The 15,543-nt window shown below is 40.6% G+C and overlaps 1 protein-coding gene across 1 annotated transcript; it reads right to left on the minus strand.

Annotated features, from left to right (window-relative positions):
• Positions 1-264: 264 nt before the first annotated feature.
• Positions 265-14,426, minus strand: LOC141910337 (uncharacterized). Its single transcript, XM_074801072.1, has 14 exons — positions 14,293-14,426; positions 13,371-13,564; positions 12,480-12,668; positions 9,927-10,097; positions 6,807-7,058; positions 6,464-6,700; positions 5,615-5,863; positions 4,720-4,768; positions 4,492-4,569; positions 4,334-4,399; positions 4,184-4,261; positions 3,927-3,992; positions 1,237-3,353; positions 265-539 (listed from the first exon to the last, which is right to left on the minus strand). Exons 1-14 carry the CDS (start codon positions 14,424-14,426, stop codon positions 292-294), a joined length of 4,128 nt encoding a protein of 1,375 aa, XP_074657173.1. The 3' UTR covers positions 265-291.
• Positions 14,427-15,543: the final 1,117 nt, after the last annotated feature.

Below are 15,543 nucleotides of genomic sequence, written 5' to 3' on the forward strand. Positions count from 1 at the left end.
TGTCACTCAGTAGTCGACTATGGAACTGGCTCCAGAAGATTACAACAGTGAAACGTGCTTTGTGAGCTTGGTGACCATCCTTCAGAAACGATATAGCCTACCAAGATATGAAACTCTGAAGACGCCGTTATTATTCCGACTAATTTATTTCAACCAGACACATCGCGATAAGAAACATGATTCTAGTCTTGAATGTTGAAAATTGATTTGGTATACATGTACATGTATTTATAGTCTAAACGTATGCATAATAAGAATTTTGTCGAGTTCGCGGAGTTCGGCGAAGAAGAATTAATTATTTCCCAAACAAGCTGGAGATATGGAATCATCTGAACGTCTGACTCGAGCAGAACCGATCGCATTTTCGTCGCATTGCGCCGTATTTGACGAGTAGGTCAGGAATTTTAGCTCAACGCGTGTGACATGACTCAAATCAATCGACGCATCTTGTATTTGTATCGTCCAGGTTGTGAAAGGAGGCAAGGCGGAAAGCGCGTCTTGGTTCTCGTTATACATGCAGCCGAATTCCATGATTTCCTCTGGAAAAAAAGAATGAGGAGTTGATGAAACGCTAGGCGCATGGTAAATATGAAGCTAGGCTACGATTAAAAGCTTGGCAACGAAATGCTGCATAATTTTCACATATGTTGTAAATCAATAAAACGATATAAATTCTGGGATTTTAAAATTTTGAAATACAGCTGAAACTTCTGAACTTCTTTACTATCAATCAGGCTCCAATTGATCAAAAGTTGATTAATGTTTTACGTATAGAACCATGAAGATACGTTGTCCGTGAAACTGATAAATTGAAATCATTTTAACGAATTCACTCCGGATGTTAGGAAGAAACTGGCATCTAGCCTTTCAACGGTCACTGCCGTCTGGATCACGATAGTGACGTCATCATCCGATCAAGACGGCAGTGGTGGCCTTTCAAAAGGCTTGACGTCAGATTTTAGCTTATATCCACAGTAAAGTCGTTAAAATGATTTTGTTACAATCTGGTATACGTATACAAAGTGGCGATTAGAACTACATTGTTTTCACGCTTCGATGAATAACTGAAACAAATATTTGAAAACCTGACCCTGGCGCCGGTTGCATAGTCGTGACTTAGTCTAAAAGTGGTCTTAAAACTTTAGATTGGTAATAGAACTAAGATGGTCTTAAATTTGTCTTAAGTCTAAGCCATGATTATACAACCTGGTGTTCTATCGATAATAACAATATTACCTGTTGAAATCATATATTTGTAGCCTATCGCTCTACCAGTGCCGAAGAACCGATAGATCTGGCCGCGGTACCTGTCCGAAAATTCGCCGGCCCTCGACAACAAAACACCTAATTCGCCGTTGTTCGATTGAGCCCCGTGTACGACGATCCTCACTTCGACGATGCGAATTCGTTCGTAATCGGCGAACGCCGGCTCGTCGATATCGATGACGAAGTGTACGCGTCGATCCCGTTTCAATAGCGTTATCGGGCATTCGGACTCGGTTACGCTACCACCCGACGCGCAATCACCGTTATCTCGCAGATTCAGGTAGACGTTCAGCGGTTTGCTGCTGCATCTCAGGTCGGGTTCCAGTTGGAACAGAGTGGTCGATTGGATTTTTATCAAGACGGTATGCAAATCGTGTCTCAATAATGGAATGTCGTCTGTCGAACAATCGGTAAATTCGTTGTAGAATTTCGATTGGCAATACGAACGGATGACGTCATAAACCAGTTCGCGATAATAAAACGACTTTCTATAGACTTTGTTCAGCAACTGCTTCGTCACTTTATTACCGGCTTTGGATTTTTCGTATTCTTCTTGCAGCTCCGCTTTGTAAATTTGCGATAGTCGTAGATTCTGTCTCATACGAGTAACGCTCTGCACTCTGACGCCGATGTTGATGGCTTCTTTAGTCAGCGCTTCGCCCCAAACGGTCATCTCGGCGAGCGCGGCCTTCACATCGTTGATATAAGTCGCTATCGCTGGAATCGTCATCCCATCCAGTCGATTTTCTATCATCGTTTTCATAACTTTCCACTTTCCGATTTGCACTCTGAGTCTCGCGGTGCCCTTCACCGTGCGCTTGTCGTATATATCTTCTATCGAGCCGCCTTCGACTCCTGTCGTGAAACTACTACTGACTCGAATTATATCTTTTATTACCGCTTCCATGTTGAGAATGTCTCTAATAGTTATGGCCAAATCGGACACTCCGCTGACTATGACTGCCGGTGACACATCATCGGTGTTCGAAAATACCCCCGACACTATACTCAAAATATCCAAATTTTCCATGTCGGCCATATTATCGCGAAGTCTCTTCAGGGTTGCGGACGACTTTTCTCGAGCCTTCCTGAATTCGTGTTCTAACATGAGGATCGTTCTGCTGGCGACACGAAACGCGTTCTCACCGTCGTTCTTCAGACTTTCCATATTCGATATCGGCTGATCCATTTCGCGAATCGATGCTCTGATTCGCGATAGCGAATCGGCCGTATTTTGTTTGTTTTTCTCCAAGAATCGTATATTGTCGATGTAATCGCGAAGCATCGTGGCCAGAATCCTCGAGTATCCTCTATAGGTTTCCATCGACATCGGGGGTACGTTGTGCACGTCGAACAGTTCGTGTAAGGTGACGTCCATCTCGTTCTGTCGCGCTAAATACGACATCTGCAGCAGGTCGTTATTCGCCGGACACCCGGAGTTTCTCAACGCTTCGGCCGACGCAACCGCGGCGACCTCTTGTAGCAGATCGACGCCGATGTCGAAATTTTCCGAATCGCCATTTTCTACGAGACTCTTCGCGCAAAAGACGGCCGTTTGTAAGAAGTCGAGACGCTGAGCGGGAATGACGAAGCTTCCCTTTGAGGCGACCGTACAATGAAACGGAGCCACTATTTCCGACGCGACGAGTAAAAGCGAACCCAGATTTTCGGCGTCATCGTACGAGATTGCGACCTGCGTTCGTGACGCGTCCGATGTTCTGATGAACCGCGTCCTACAGCCGAGCAATTCCCTATTCGTAGTGGGCCTAACGTTGAATTTCAAATACGAGCCTTCTTCCATGTAGAAAGTCTTAGCGACGATTTGCAGATCGTATCGGACGATGAAATGGCCTCTGAACGAAACGGAGAAAGCGAAAATGCGTAACTGCCTCAGATCCGTCCGATCTTCGACTTCGGTCAAAATCTGGTTCAAATCCAAGTGAGTTTCGTAGATAGTAATGATTCCATTTTCCTCGTCGCGTCTCAGGAATTCGGGCGAACCGCATTGTAAATAACAGTTCCTGCGTCCACAAGGTACGACGTCGGGTGACTGCACGATTTCTCTAAATTCTATCAGAGCGTTTATACTGAAAATGGTTTAAACGAACGAGTTATGACACTATGTCATTTTGGTTTATGCATCATCGCTTGCCAAGGTCTGATTGCCGCCCGCTAGAGCTCACCCCAATGCAAACCCTGGCAATAAATCCTTCGTTGGCCTTTTACAGTGCCCACTATTTTTTGGGCGGACGGGTTGCGGCTAAGCGACTACCCGTCTATATATCTAGCCCAACTAGATGTGTAGCGAATCTGCCGGTGAAAAACAACTCATCCGATTGGCTCAATTCATAAACTGGTGCCCCCCCCCCCAAGAAATCTTGGACAATGTAATAGACCAATGAAGCGTTTGCAGCCAGGGTTTGTGTTGGACTGGGCTTCGGAAGGCGGTAATCAAACTCTGGCAAATGAGGATGGGTTTATGTGGTATCGTTTTGTGACTGGCCAGAGATCCGCTGACCGGACCTTACCTAGAAATCAGTATATTTTACGAAACCAGCGGAGGCTCGAATCTTACGAGCTTCAAATTATATGGGACATAAGACCACTTGCCATAGATTTATTTTCAGAACCCCTCGGAAATAAAGATAACGAAATCTTACTCTAATTTCAGGACGGGAGATGCTGAAATCATTCTGTAGTGGATCAAAGATGATGAGTCGAAATTGCTAAAAGAACACAGAAAACGATCATTGTTATCTAATAAGAATTTATGATCTTAGAATGAAAACTTCCATTCAGTTATGAATGAATCTAACGATTTTCGACGAGGAAGTCGATGATTTCAATTTAAATCATAATATCGCTAATCATGCAAATATATATACAAATTTATGAATATTCTGCTAAAATAACTCACATTTTTATTTGTTTAAGATGTTTTAGGTTACCGAATACATCTGGGGCTATCGTCACGGTCTCTGGACTCGATAAATCGCTAAAAAAAACAACCATGTATGGTGTGATATAGATTTATTGATAAACGCTATAGTAATAATAGTTTACTTACAGCTCTTCCAGATTTTCTAATCCGTCAAATAGTCCATTCGGTATACTGCTGATGTTAGCCATTTTTCTGAAATTAACCGATGAAAAAAATTTTTCCAGACGAAACGGTTTGCTACAAATGTTTTTTTTTTTAATTCACGATAATTCAATAAAACGTACATTTTGGTGACGTATTTTGCACCGTCGAATAAGGAATCGGGAAGTCTTACTCCGGTAAGATCGATCGCGGAAAAATCGCTGATGAAAAAGAGGTAGACAGATAATAGTTATTGTGTTTTTCCGCTGACTCTCGACAACGGTATACCGGTGGAACCTTAACGAACTTCGTTTTGCTGAATTCCATTCTTTGGTTCACTCGAATTTTCCGCTGTTTTAATTGATACTCACATTTCTGTTTCGCCGGCAAATAGACCACTATGAAGGGTACGCCACATTTCTGTTAACGAAACGTGAAAATAATCCGTAACTTTGTCCTATTGAAGCAACTTTGTTTGAGTACTTAATCTCATAAATTGCCGTTTAAAATTGACGACTTCAGGAATGTGACAACCTATCAGGTGACGACTTTAATGGTTAGAATATAAATCCCACAATCACGCGATAGAAAAAGTTTTTTAAATATCGAAAATTTATCAAAAACCCGAATCTTTAACCACTAAAAACCATTTTCAAGGAATCATCACCTTCATCCCTTGAAAATGGTTTTTAGTGTAAAACCGTTGATATAGGTTTTTGATAAATTTCAAAGTTTCGATATCTTAAAAAACTTTTTCGACCTCGTGATGATTTAGATTTTACTCGTCTCTCGCGATTCATTGCGTAGTTTTAAAACCGCGTTGACTTGAATGGTTTGCGAACGACAGAGAAACCTCACGTCTTAAGAAGATTGCTAACTTTTTTTACTGGCCTTTGCTTTGAATACTACGGGTAATTGGCTGTTAATGATTCAATTGATAAGCCCTCTCGAAGAAAAACTATGAGAGTAATGACGACTGATTGTAATAATGATTCCATCATCAATTAAAAGGAATATAAAATTAAACATATGTACCGAGCCAGGAAGCTTTACAATCACTAGGATGTTCAGGCCCCTCGAAAAATGAAGTTTAATGGTAAGTAGTAATAATAATAATAACGTGAGGAATAATAATAATAATAATAATAATAATAATAATAATAATAATAATAATAATAATAGTAATAATAATAAAGATGTAATTGTGATGTGATATCATAATAAAACTTAACTCGATGCCAGATACGTGTATTGTGGTATACTGACCGGTCGATTGTGGTCCGAGGCACGTGCGAATGTAAGTATCGGTTCCGTCGTAGTCTTGCAATACTGGCTCCAATTCGAATAGTGCGCAGTTGTCATCAGAATAAGATATGAAAAAAGCGCACTCGAAATTTCGTGCATCGTAGCATTTCGCTTGACACAATTCGCGAGAAATGTTTGAACCCGCTGGGTAATTTTCGATCGGATCGAAACCTGGCGGTGCAGTAGTGTTCCCAATTCCGTAGAATTTATCTGAAATCCATGAAAATGTTGATGTTCGAATTCATTTCAAAGTAGGGGAGAGGAATTATTATTATTATTAAATTCATTGGTCCAGTTTCACAAATATTAATTCAACCGATATCAATTCAATCAGGGTTTTCTGATGTCGTCGACTCTGGCCGTCCGAGTGGCGACCATACCGATTGATAACACGTTAGCTCCATATGACTAACTGAATGTATTTTACTAAAAATGTATAAGCTTTGATTATATACGCATGGGCGCAGGAATGAGAGGCGTTGGTGATGCCTGGAAAAGTTGTTTATCTGAAGAGAGTCGGATTTTTAGATTTTAGCTTGATGTGAGCGATATAATTAGGGCTAACAACGTGTAGTTTATTTTGCCAGTGGTTGCACCTTTAAAGGCCCAACCAGTTGGGCGTTGGGGGGAAAAAATGGCTACCCCGATTTTTAAAAGATATTTTCGTTTCCTGGCTTCCCTAGCTTCCTATATCATAAAAGCCCCCACACACGAGCCGAAAACTGCGTCCGGAAAGTGCGCAGCGCAGTTTTTGGCTCGTGTGCGGGGCCTTTTCGGGCCTTTCGGCGTGGTATGATAAACGGCACTTACCGTCACCCTCTCTGATATAAATTGAAGTTTTATCATCGTAATTTGGATACATGAGTGATACCAAGCAGTTGAAATCGATCGGGGAATAAGAAGCAGCAAAACAATAGTCTTTACTTTCCATACAATAAAGCATACATTGTTCAGCCGTTTGAAATCCTTTCACAAACGTGAAAACGGAGCTAATTAATGTATTCGGCTTCTTCGAGAAGCAGCCACTGTATTCATCCGCCATGTTTGCTGAAACAAACAACGTGAAAACCAATAAAAACGACCGAACAGACGTCTGTTTATTGCTGTTAGTGAGAATTAACTCTGCCGATGATGTCATCATTACTATACATACATTGAAAAAGTCGTGTTTGCGACGGTGGTTTCTTGTGGCAGATTCTTTTAAAAAGAAATGCACCCTCAACGGGTTGACTCAGCGATTCAAATGGGAATCTGTATAGTTTGCACTGGTTGTTCCCCACATATTCGTAGCCGATACAACCTTTCAAGTGGTGTTCGTTACACATCGTTCGGCAACTCCCCGAACTAGCGACTTCATCTTCAACCTCACTGGTTCCAGCGTAATCGGGCATTTCCTTATAATAACCTAAAGAATTGAAAACAAAACTGTTTTACAAATAGAAAGGGCCTATCATTATATTCTGATGTGACGTACTGATGGGTCTTTTCTTGCCACAATGGCATTGTATATTTTGATATGCATTTTTCATTTAGGCATCCCCTTTTATTGGTGTAGCCGTTAGGCTTGGGGATGTCCTATCAATTAAGACAGGTTGTCAAATCTTAGACATGCACGTTCAATTGTTGACATTCATCTGATCGACACAAATATTTACCGCTTCCAAGTTTCAAAAGAAATTTGGATCTAGTCGCTGATTTTAAAAGTATGAATTCACACTTTGGTTGAACGCCATCAGTGCCGTTGGTAAACTGTACCCCGATACAGTAACGCTTGATTTCAAGGCAGAGGAACAAACATTGGTCCATAGTTAGATTCCGCATAGTGAAAGATATATCTTCAGTGTTCGCTTTTTGGTATTTGCTGAATTTAAAGCATCCGTAACCAATATTATCCCCAGGAAGGACTGAAATATCAAGAATTCATAGAAGAACAAACAGTTTCATTTTTCATGTACATGTTGAAATCAATAAGTCGAACGCTTTCCGGTTAACATATATACCCCTTCTCGTGACAAGTCACGAATGATGCAAAACTGCAGTACGTTAAGATATAAGTCAATAGTGGTGCACAAAATAGCAGACTATTCCATACATGGCAACAACCAAGAGAGTCAACGGAAGACATTTAAGATGAGGATCCATATTGAAACAATGGCAAGTTTAAATTTGGCTTGTCTTATTCGATAAGCATTTGAACTGAAATATGATAAGAAATTTACACAGAATTTATTTATGCATATCGTCAGCCGTCCGTTCGTTATCATGCACATAATTGGAAAACAAAATCGATATTTCAAAGTAAAGAAGTTTCCAGTTTCTAGGCGCCATTTTGTAGCGGTCCCTCGAGGTCCCCATTGTTGCGATAATTTTAACTCATTTTTGAAACACAACTTTTGATTGAATTTCAATTAGCTCTGCATTCCCTTTCTTGATATACTTAATGTATATACTAGCAGATACTTGCCGGTGATTCTTTGGTTTTTTGAAGCGCAGCAACGACGCGAAACCAAGGACCGCATGTTTTAACCACGCGTCAAAAAAATCACCATTAAATTGCTATTAATTTGTTAATATCTAAATATCTCTTGAAGTTATAATTCCCAATTTTACAGAGGTTATAGAGCCTAATTCGCAATTTCAGCCTGCATTGAAATTTTTTGAATATCTTTCCAGACGACTGATCTGATTAAAACAATATTCTACCAACAAGTAGTATCAAAATAATCGCGCAAATACTCACTTCCACAACTCAGGTAAGTAAACTACTGTCTGTCACACCTGCTCTTCGTGCGACGTTTTGATCCGTAATTGCGTTAATAATCGGTTGATCTGTAAATATTATGCATCAATTTGTTCAGTAAGGAATTTGCATTCAGAAATAAAACATGAACTGGCATAAATTTGTTTGTGTTTTCATCTATCAGCGAAAGTTTACCCAGCATACGCTCGCGTAATGCTGAAAAACGGCTTTTATGGCCCGTCACGTGGCGCCACCTACTGTATTTTGATATGCTAATGAGCAGGTGATGACGTCACTGTAACGTTTCCGAGCGTCAGCGGAGCGGGTTTTTCAGCATTACGCGAGCGTATGCTGAGTAAACTATCGCTGATAAATGAAAACAAAAACAACTTTAGTGAAAATTGTTGTTTATTTCTGAATGCAAATTCCTCACTGAACAAATTGATGGGTAATAAAGGTAGATAAACCGATTATTAACGAAATTAAGGACCAAAACGTCGCACGGAGAGTAGGTGTGACAGACAGTAGTGTAACTTGAAAGGTGCGTTCCTTGTTCGGAAAATGAAAACCCAACCTTAACCCTAGCTCATAGATGAACCTTAACCTAAGTAAGACTCTAACCAGGGATCTACGGCATGTAGGCCGTGCACGCTGATCACTAGACCGCTGAGATATAGACTGACGGAATTTCATCGGGAATTAATAGAATATAAAAACGATTCGAAATAACCTCAAATGGTTTTAATCTTTACATACATGGCATCCTATTCCTATAGCATCCGGCAATATTGACGCAATCTTCAACTGTAGTAGAATTCCCCACACAATCGTTACCGCCTGCACTCTGAGGAGGGTTGTCGCACATTCTCGACCGCTCACGTGTTCCTCGGCCGCACCTTTTAGAACACTGCGACCATCCACCCCATGAACTCCAATAGCCGTCGACTTCAATAAGACAGGCGTAAAAAGGTTAGCAACAAAACGAACATTGATGACGCAATCGAATTGGACACTGTAATCCGTGTAAAGTGCATCCTCGCTCGCCAGGGTTTGATTGCCGCCAGCTGGAGCTTACGCCAACACAAACTGAGCGTGAACCTGTTTGCCCAAGAAATCGTGATGACCTATAGAAGGGTTTGCGGCCAGGGTTTGAGTTGGCGTGAGCTTCAGCGGGCGGCAAGCAAACCTGGCAAGCGAGGATGTGTAAAGTGTAATTGGATTTAGACTTCCCACAATAGAATCTTATGTGATACGATTTATCAAAATGAAACCACAACGTTTCGGTTGTTGACTAACAGCCATCATCAGGTGGTTTTAATAGATTTAATCATACGAGATTATATTGTGGGACTTAATTCATCGACGACTTTCAATGTTAGAAAGACTGCATCGGAAAAAAATCGAATGGAAATAAACAAGACTGTTTTGATGTATGAACCACAATTGCTTTAAGAATTATTCAATACCATCGTATTTCGTTTCGCATGCTGGATCCAATGCTTCAAATAGATGAGATGTTAGTTTATTACTTACCTGGGCAATCTCTAAGGGCACATTCGACTACATCCGATGAAGGCCCATTGCATTGTTTGCCCCTATGACGCGGTATCGGGTTGTTACACATTCGGCTTCGAGTCTTCGAGCCTTCGCCGCAGCTGGCTGAACACGGAGAATAATCCGACCACTCGCCCCATCCTCCGCGAACTGAAGAATCAAGGCAAGAATCATAACGAGCTCAACAACTCGAGATATACCGAAATACCGGGTGTGAGGTGACTTCCGACATTCATACCACCGGTGTGCTATTTGCATACTCCATCATGAGCCTCGTGACGAAAAGGGGAGTTGTTTTTTGGTTCGAAGATTAATTCAGATATTTTTTCGATCATTTAGGTTAAATGGGGCTAAATCATTACATGTATAAGTTTGACTAATTCAGTATAATAAGGCTAAAAATGATACCGTGTTTCTCCTTTCTGCTTAGGTTAAAAGTTGAATCGGACGGCCGCCTATCTACCCTGTAGATTACTTTTTTTAAATAATGATCGATTTTACCACAACAGTCCCAGCAGCTATAGAAATGAACTGATTACAAATTTCATTGCATTGTATAAAGCGACCCGGCCGATTAGGGGAGATATCAATTCTATTATTATAAAATACAGATCAGTTTAACCAGTGAATATGAAAAGATCGAAGCTCGAAAAATCCAGTATGTACAAAAGGAAAAGGTCTTCGGGGTACACGCAGTGCTACTGTGGCAATCGAGGATTCCACGCATGGCAGACGAGGATCTACCAGGTGTCACAAGTAGATAGTGGGTCGACCGCGTTTGGTTCCTTCTATTTTTGAATCAGAACTAAATGAACCTTTCTCTTAAAAGAATAAATCATTATCACTAAACCGATATGCGAGTAAAATGAAAGTGATTGTATTTGATGGGTGCTGTGATATATGGATTCGGGAGTCTAAAGATCAAGTTCAAAGTTAAAAATGAACTTATTTTGGCAACGGAAGACCTACTTCCCGTCACGCCATCTAGTGGAATGGCTGGTGTTGCGGGTTCCCCATTGAATTGAACAGAGCCACCTACAACCAGTATCGTAGCGTAATTACTAGAAACTAAATGCCTACATATATTAGAAATTAAGGACCACGATGGTTTATTTCAATAAACTTTAACTTAAACTTATAAACGCGTTCGTATGGTCCAGTAGGAATGATTACGCCTACCTGCACAACCTAGAATCTCGGTACGTAGGCAGCCTAGACCGCGACTTATTCCCAAGACATGCAGACGTATGTATCGTGCCTCCAACAATCGCGAAAAGTACGATGTTACAAGTTTTGACCTGTCGCTGTTCCCTGGAAATATCTGCAATGCGAAGAAAAGTGCGCTTCAAGTGCTGTTTTTGTTACGTCATCTAGTTGAAAGATGTCAACTATAAGGTTCAACTTATGATTAGGCATTCATGGGGCGACCCTCTCATTTCCAATGACTTCGACGATCTGTGATTTGATTATGTAATTAGCTTCATAAAAACCAGTCCCAGCTATCTTTTAGTAAGAAAGTGGAAGTGACCACACCTCCCTGGTCAGACAGAAGGGCTCTGGTCAGGGGAAAAGATTTGAAAAAAATGACAGTTTTTCAGACATAAATGTTTTTGTTTAATGCAGATTGAATTCGAGCAATTATGGAAACTTACATCATTTCCTTCTGCGAGGTAGACCTGAGACCACCTGACACGATCAGTACTGATGGTAATTTTCAATTTCGATACAAATTTGTAGCCGTTATCAGTGGAGAAGCCTTGGATTTGGAGACCTGTTAACAATATTCAACATCATACTACACTAGAGCTGGTGATAGAAAAACTGATCTTGATATCTTTCACATTCCTCGTCTACACCCTAGATGCTATGGACTTCCCTTTTAAGGCAGTGTTGTTATTTTCTATCTTCAGAAAGATCGGGTTGTTCGTGTAGCTGGTTGATCGAAACTAGAAAGAAATTCCTAAGAACGCAAGCTTGCTAGCCCATGAAGAAAAAATTATGTACGGGAATGTCAAAGATTTGAGTCAATCTCGGAGCCCACCAAAACTGGCTCAGGATCACTGCTTACAAGATGTATCTCGGAGTCACAGAAATAACAGAACAACCAACGTCGGATTAGGAAAAGAAATATGAATACATGCACTATCGTTTTATATTATGCCTTTTTTGAATTGATGCTTTTTATAATCTATCGAATCGAATGCGTCACAAGCATCATTATCTTTCATACTTGAAAGGCTGAATCCAAGAACAGATCTATCCTACCGTTGAGCTCAAACGTAGTAGCAAGTTGGAAACAATAAGAAATTAACGATACCGGCTAATTTTCCAGTAGTACACATTCAAAACAACTAGTCTTCCTTTCATTTCGCTTGGTTTTCCATAGTTGCTGTTTGATAGAGTAAAAGTAGCCGATATCGTTAATTGCTCATTGTCCTCAAGTTGCTACTATGTAAAAGTTGTTGTTTGCGCTCAAAGGTGGGATAGACATGTTCTTTCTTGGACTCAGCCTTTCACTTCAAGATCACCTACCGAAAACCTTCTCCACGTCGGAAAACTCTATTTCTAAAAACGATGGAACTTGTCCCGAGTTCACGCACCAAGCACCGGCGTAATTATCAAGTCGAGCATAATGTGGTTCCCAATCGGAATCGAAGTTATCAGCGGTGATTAGGATATCCTCGATTCTGCCGTCTTTAACTCCGAGGGGTCGAGAACATTCTGAATACGGTAAATAAAGGGAAACAAAATATTGCAATGAAAAAAAAGAAATATTACGAGTTTCCTGGAAGATAGTTGAATATTTTGTCATCTGATATTGAACATGATCATTTATTGCATGGAATCTTAAAACATTCTCATAACCTAAAACTGCAATTTTATGCCGGCAGATTCGAGATTGAAAACTATACTACTTCGTCTCGAATATTAATTATTAAGATGAAGGGGCGAATCCAAGGGTGGGGGGGGTTGGTGGTCTCCGCTCTGTGTTAGAAAATGTTCTGATAGTGATACCATTCATATCAACGATGAAACAACCACAATTCTGATCTTTATCGATCGCTATTTTGGTGTCTGCCAGAAATAACTGTAGGTAATGCACACATTTTAATGAATGCATTTTTCATTGAAATGTCATAAGACTATAGGTCTACCTGGGAAAACACTGAGCTTGACCCCTCGGCTCAAATTTCTGGATCCACCCTTGCACTACATCGGAACCACGTAATGCCATTTTCTAACAATGAACACACGTACAATCATAGTACTCGTACTTGGCAGAAATAAAAGAATTGAAGGCCTACATGTAGTAGGCCCTATTTGCATGTGGCAGCAAAAAAAACTGTGATATTTGCGTGATGTAGCAGCAAACAATCAATATGAACTTGGCTGACTGTAAGAACGCGGTAAGCTTACACTTACGTATGTTGGGAACTTTACAGGCAAAGGATAAACGATTGAAACACGAAGTCGCGCGGTAACCATGATTAATATGAAGTTCGATACAGTAGTCGCTGGTGGGAGACAATTCTGTAGCTCGGTGGCCGTCCAAATCATACCATGTCCTGGTACTCCTGTCATATCGATAGCCTCCGATCTCCTCTGCATCTTTAATGCTGGAAATATTCAATAGCATAACACTGAATCTATCATCGTCGTCTGGTACTCAGACTATGGTGAATGTGCATTCAGACCGTGTACATAAGTAGCTCCAGAAAATTATTTTCCAAAGTAATGAAGGGATGGTGCCCTGAAAAAATTCACTGTTAGGTGTTAGGGATACACGATGGGTGAAATAAGTGGAAGGCAATGATTAGTCGCCCATAACTGTCATACTTTTATTATTTACGACGTTCATCATCGGTAAATAGTACAACGTGTTGCCGGCGATCCGTCTATTAAAAAAACGACTTGGGAACCATAACACCAGCTCTGCCACCAGATGGCGTGACGAGCACTCAGTCGACATTGGTTATCATCTCGTAATAAGTTCATTTTCAATGAGCTTTGAACTGGATTTTCAGTCTCCCGGATGTAAATATCACCACAAGACCCACCAAATATACAATAACTCCATTTTTCTACTCAGCTATCGGTATAGTTTTCATTGAAAAACCTGTTTAAATTCCTGTTTAAGAAAAACTCATTCAGTTTCAACTGAAATGTAGAAGAAATCAAACGCGGAAGACCCGAGTAACTAATAGCGAACCAGGTGGATCTGATACGCATGATTGCTCAGATTTAGGTGATCTTATGTCCTCGCCTGCCATAGGTGGGATCTTCGATTGCCACAGGAGGTCGTAGGTTCCTCACTGAAGAAGCACTGATGAAATTTTTCACTTACACTTTATCCATGTACAGCAAATCCATCTCGTAGTTCGATTGCGGATAGAAAATGTGCGAATACGAGGAATATTCTTGACATATATTCTCGGCATCCATGAAGTCTTTCTTAGCCAAGTGGCGCCCATAGCACATTCCATTGCGAGTGAACCAAATATAACGTTTGAAATAACTTCTTCCGATGTACGACAAGGCACTGGTAAATTTTGGGCATTCTGCGTTGAAAAAGTAAGATATCATAATAAGTTTTCACGTTCAAAAGATTAATGAAAATACTTGACCATGACCCTATGCACCACAGGTGATGACACTGCTTTAAAACAAACTATTGTAATTCGACGATCCTACTATAAATAAAGAAAATGTTTGTTTCTTAAATATTGTTTCTAAATACTATGGCGGCTGATAAGAGTCTAATGCATTTGTTTTTATATGACTCGATTGTAGAAAACCGCAAAACGGAATTTATCGAGAAAAAATGTCCATAGGGTAAAAACAAATCTTTTCGTTTTTGCTCTATAATACTATAGTTTTTTTTGCGCGGTGAAGTTCATTTTGCTAGGGTGTGAAAACGAAGTAAACGTTCGTTTTTGTTCTATAATTTCGTTTTGCGTTTTTCTATCATCGAGGTCATGTGGCCCTTATCAGCCTACCATAGAATACGGTTCTAACTAGTCCACACCAAGTAATTCGTGGTCTCAGCGGGTTTTATATACATTGGCATTTTCCCTGCCCTCTCGCAACACTGTAGCGGGTTAATGCACCTGTGTAGCGGCCGGTGCAATGGGTTTTGAGCGCGATACATACCGACTGGATCGACACATGCGTACACCACATGCGACTTCTCGTACACGCAAGGGCTTAGGTTAGTCGGTCCAAAAGTTGATACGCATTCTTTCTTCGATTCACAATCAGTTAATACACTTATCCACTTATCGGTTAGCCTTGGAAAGAAATGGCCAACTTCAGTAGCCTGTGATTGAAAAAGAAATGAGACGTGTACGCGCCGTGGCGGGGTGCCTCTTGTCTAGCAATTGCAACGACAAGCTGATTTGAATAGATACCATCTTTTTCATTCTACAATAATCAGGACTCGAGTTGGTGGGTTCGGCCAGCCACTGTATCATCTCGATACGTAAGTCGTCCGGACAGGAGAGGGTTAACTCAAAATTCGGTGAGGTTAGCACTTCGTACTTATCTGAAAGGAATTGAAACAATTTGCCAATTAAACGTAAATCAACAATTTTACGAT

The sequence above is a fragment of the Tubulanus polymorphus genome, chromosome 8 (assembly GCF_964204645.1).
Source record: "Tubulanus polymorphus chromosome 8, tnTubPoly1.2, whole genome shotgun sequence".
NCBI classification, from domain to species: Eukaryota; Metazoa; Nemertea; class Palaeonemertea; order Tubulaniformes; family Tubulanidae; genus Tubulanus; species Tubulanus polymorphus.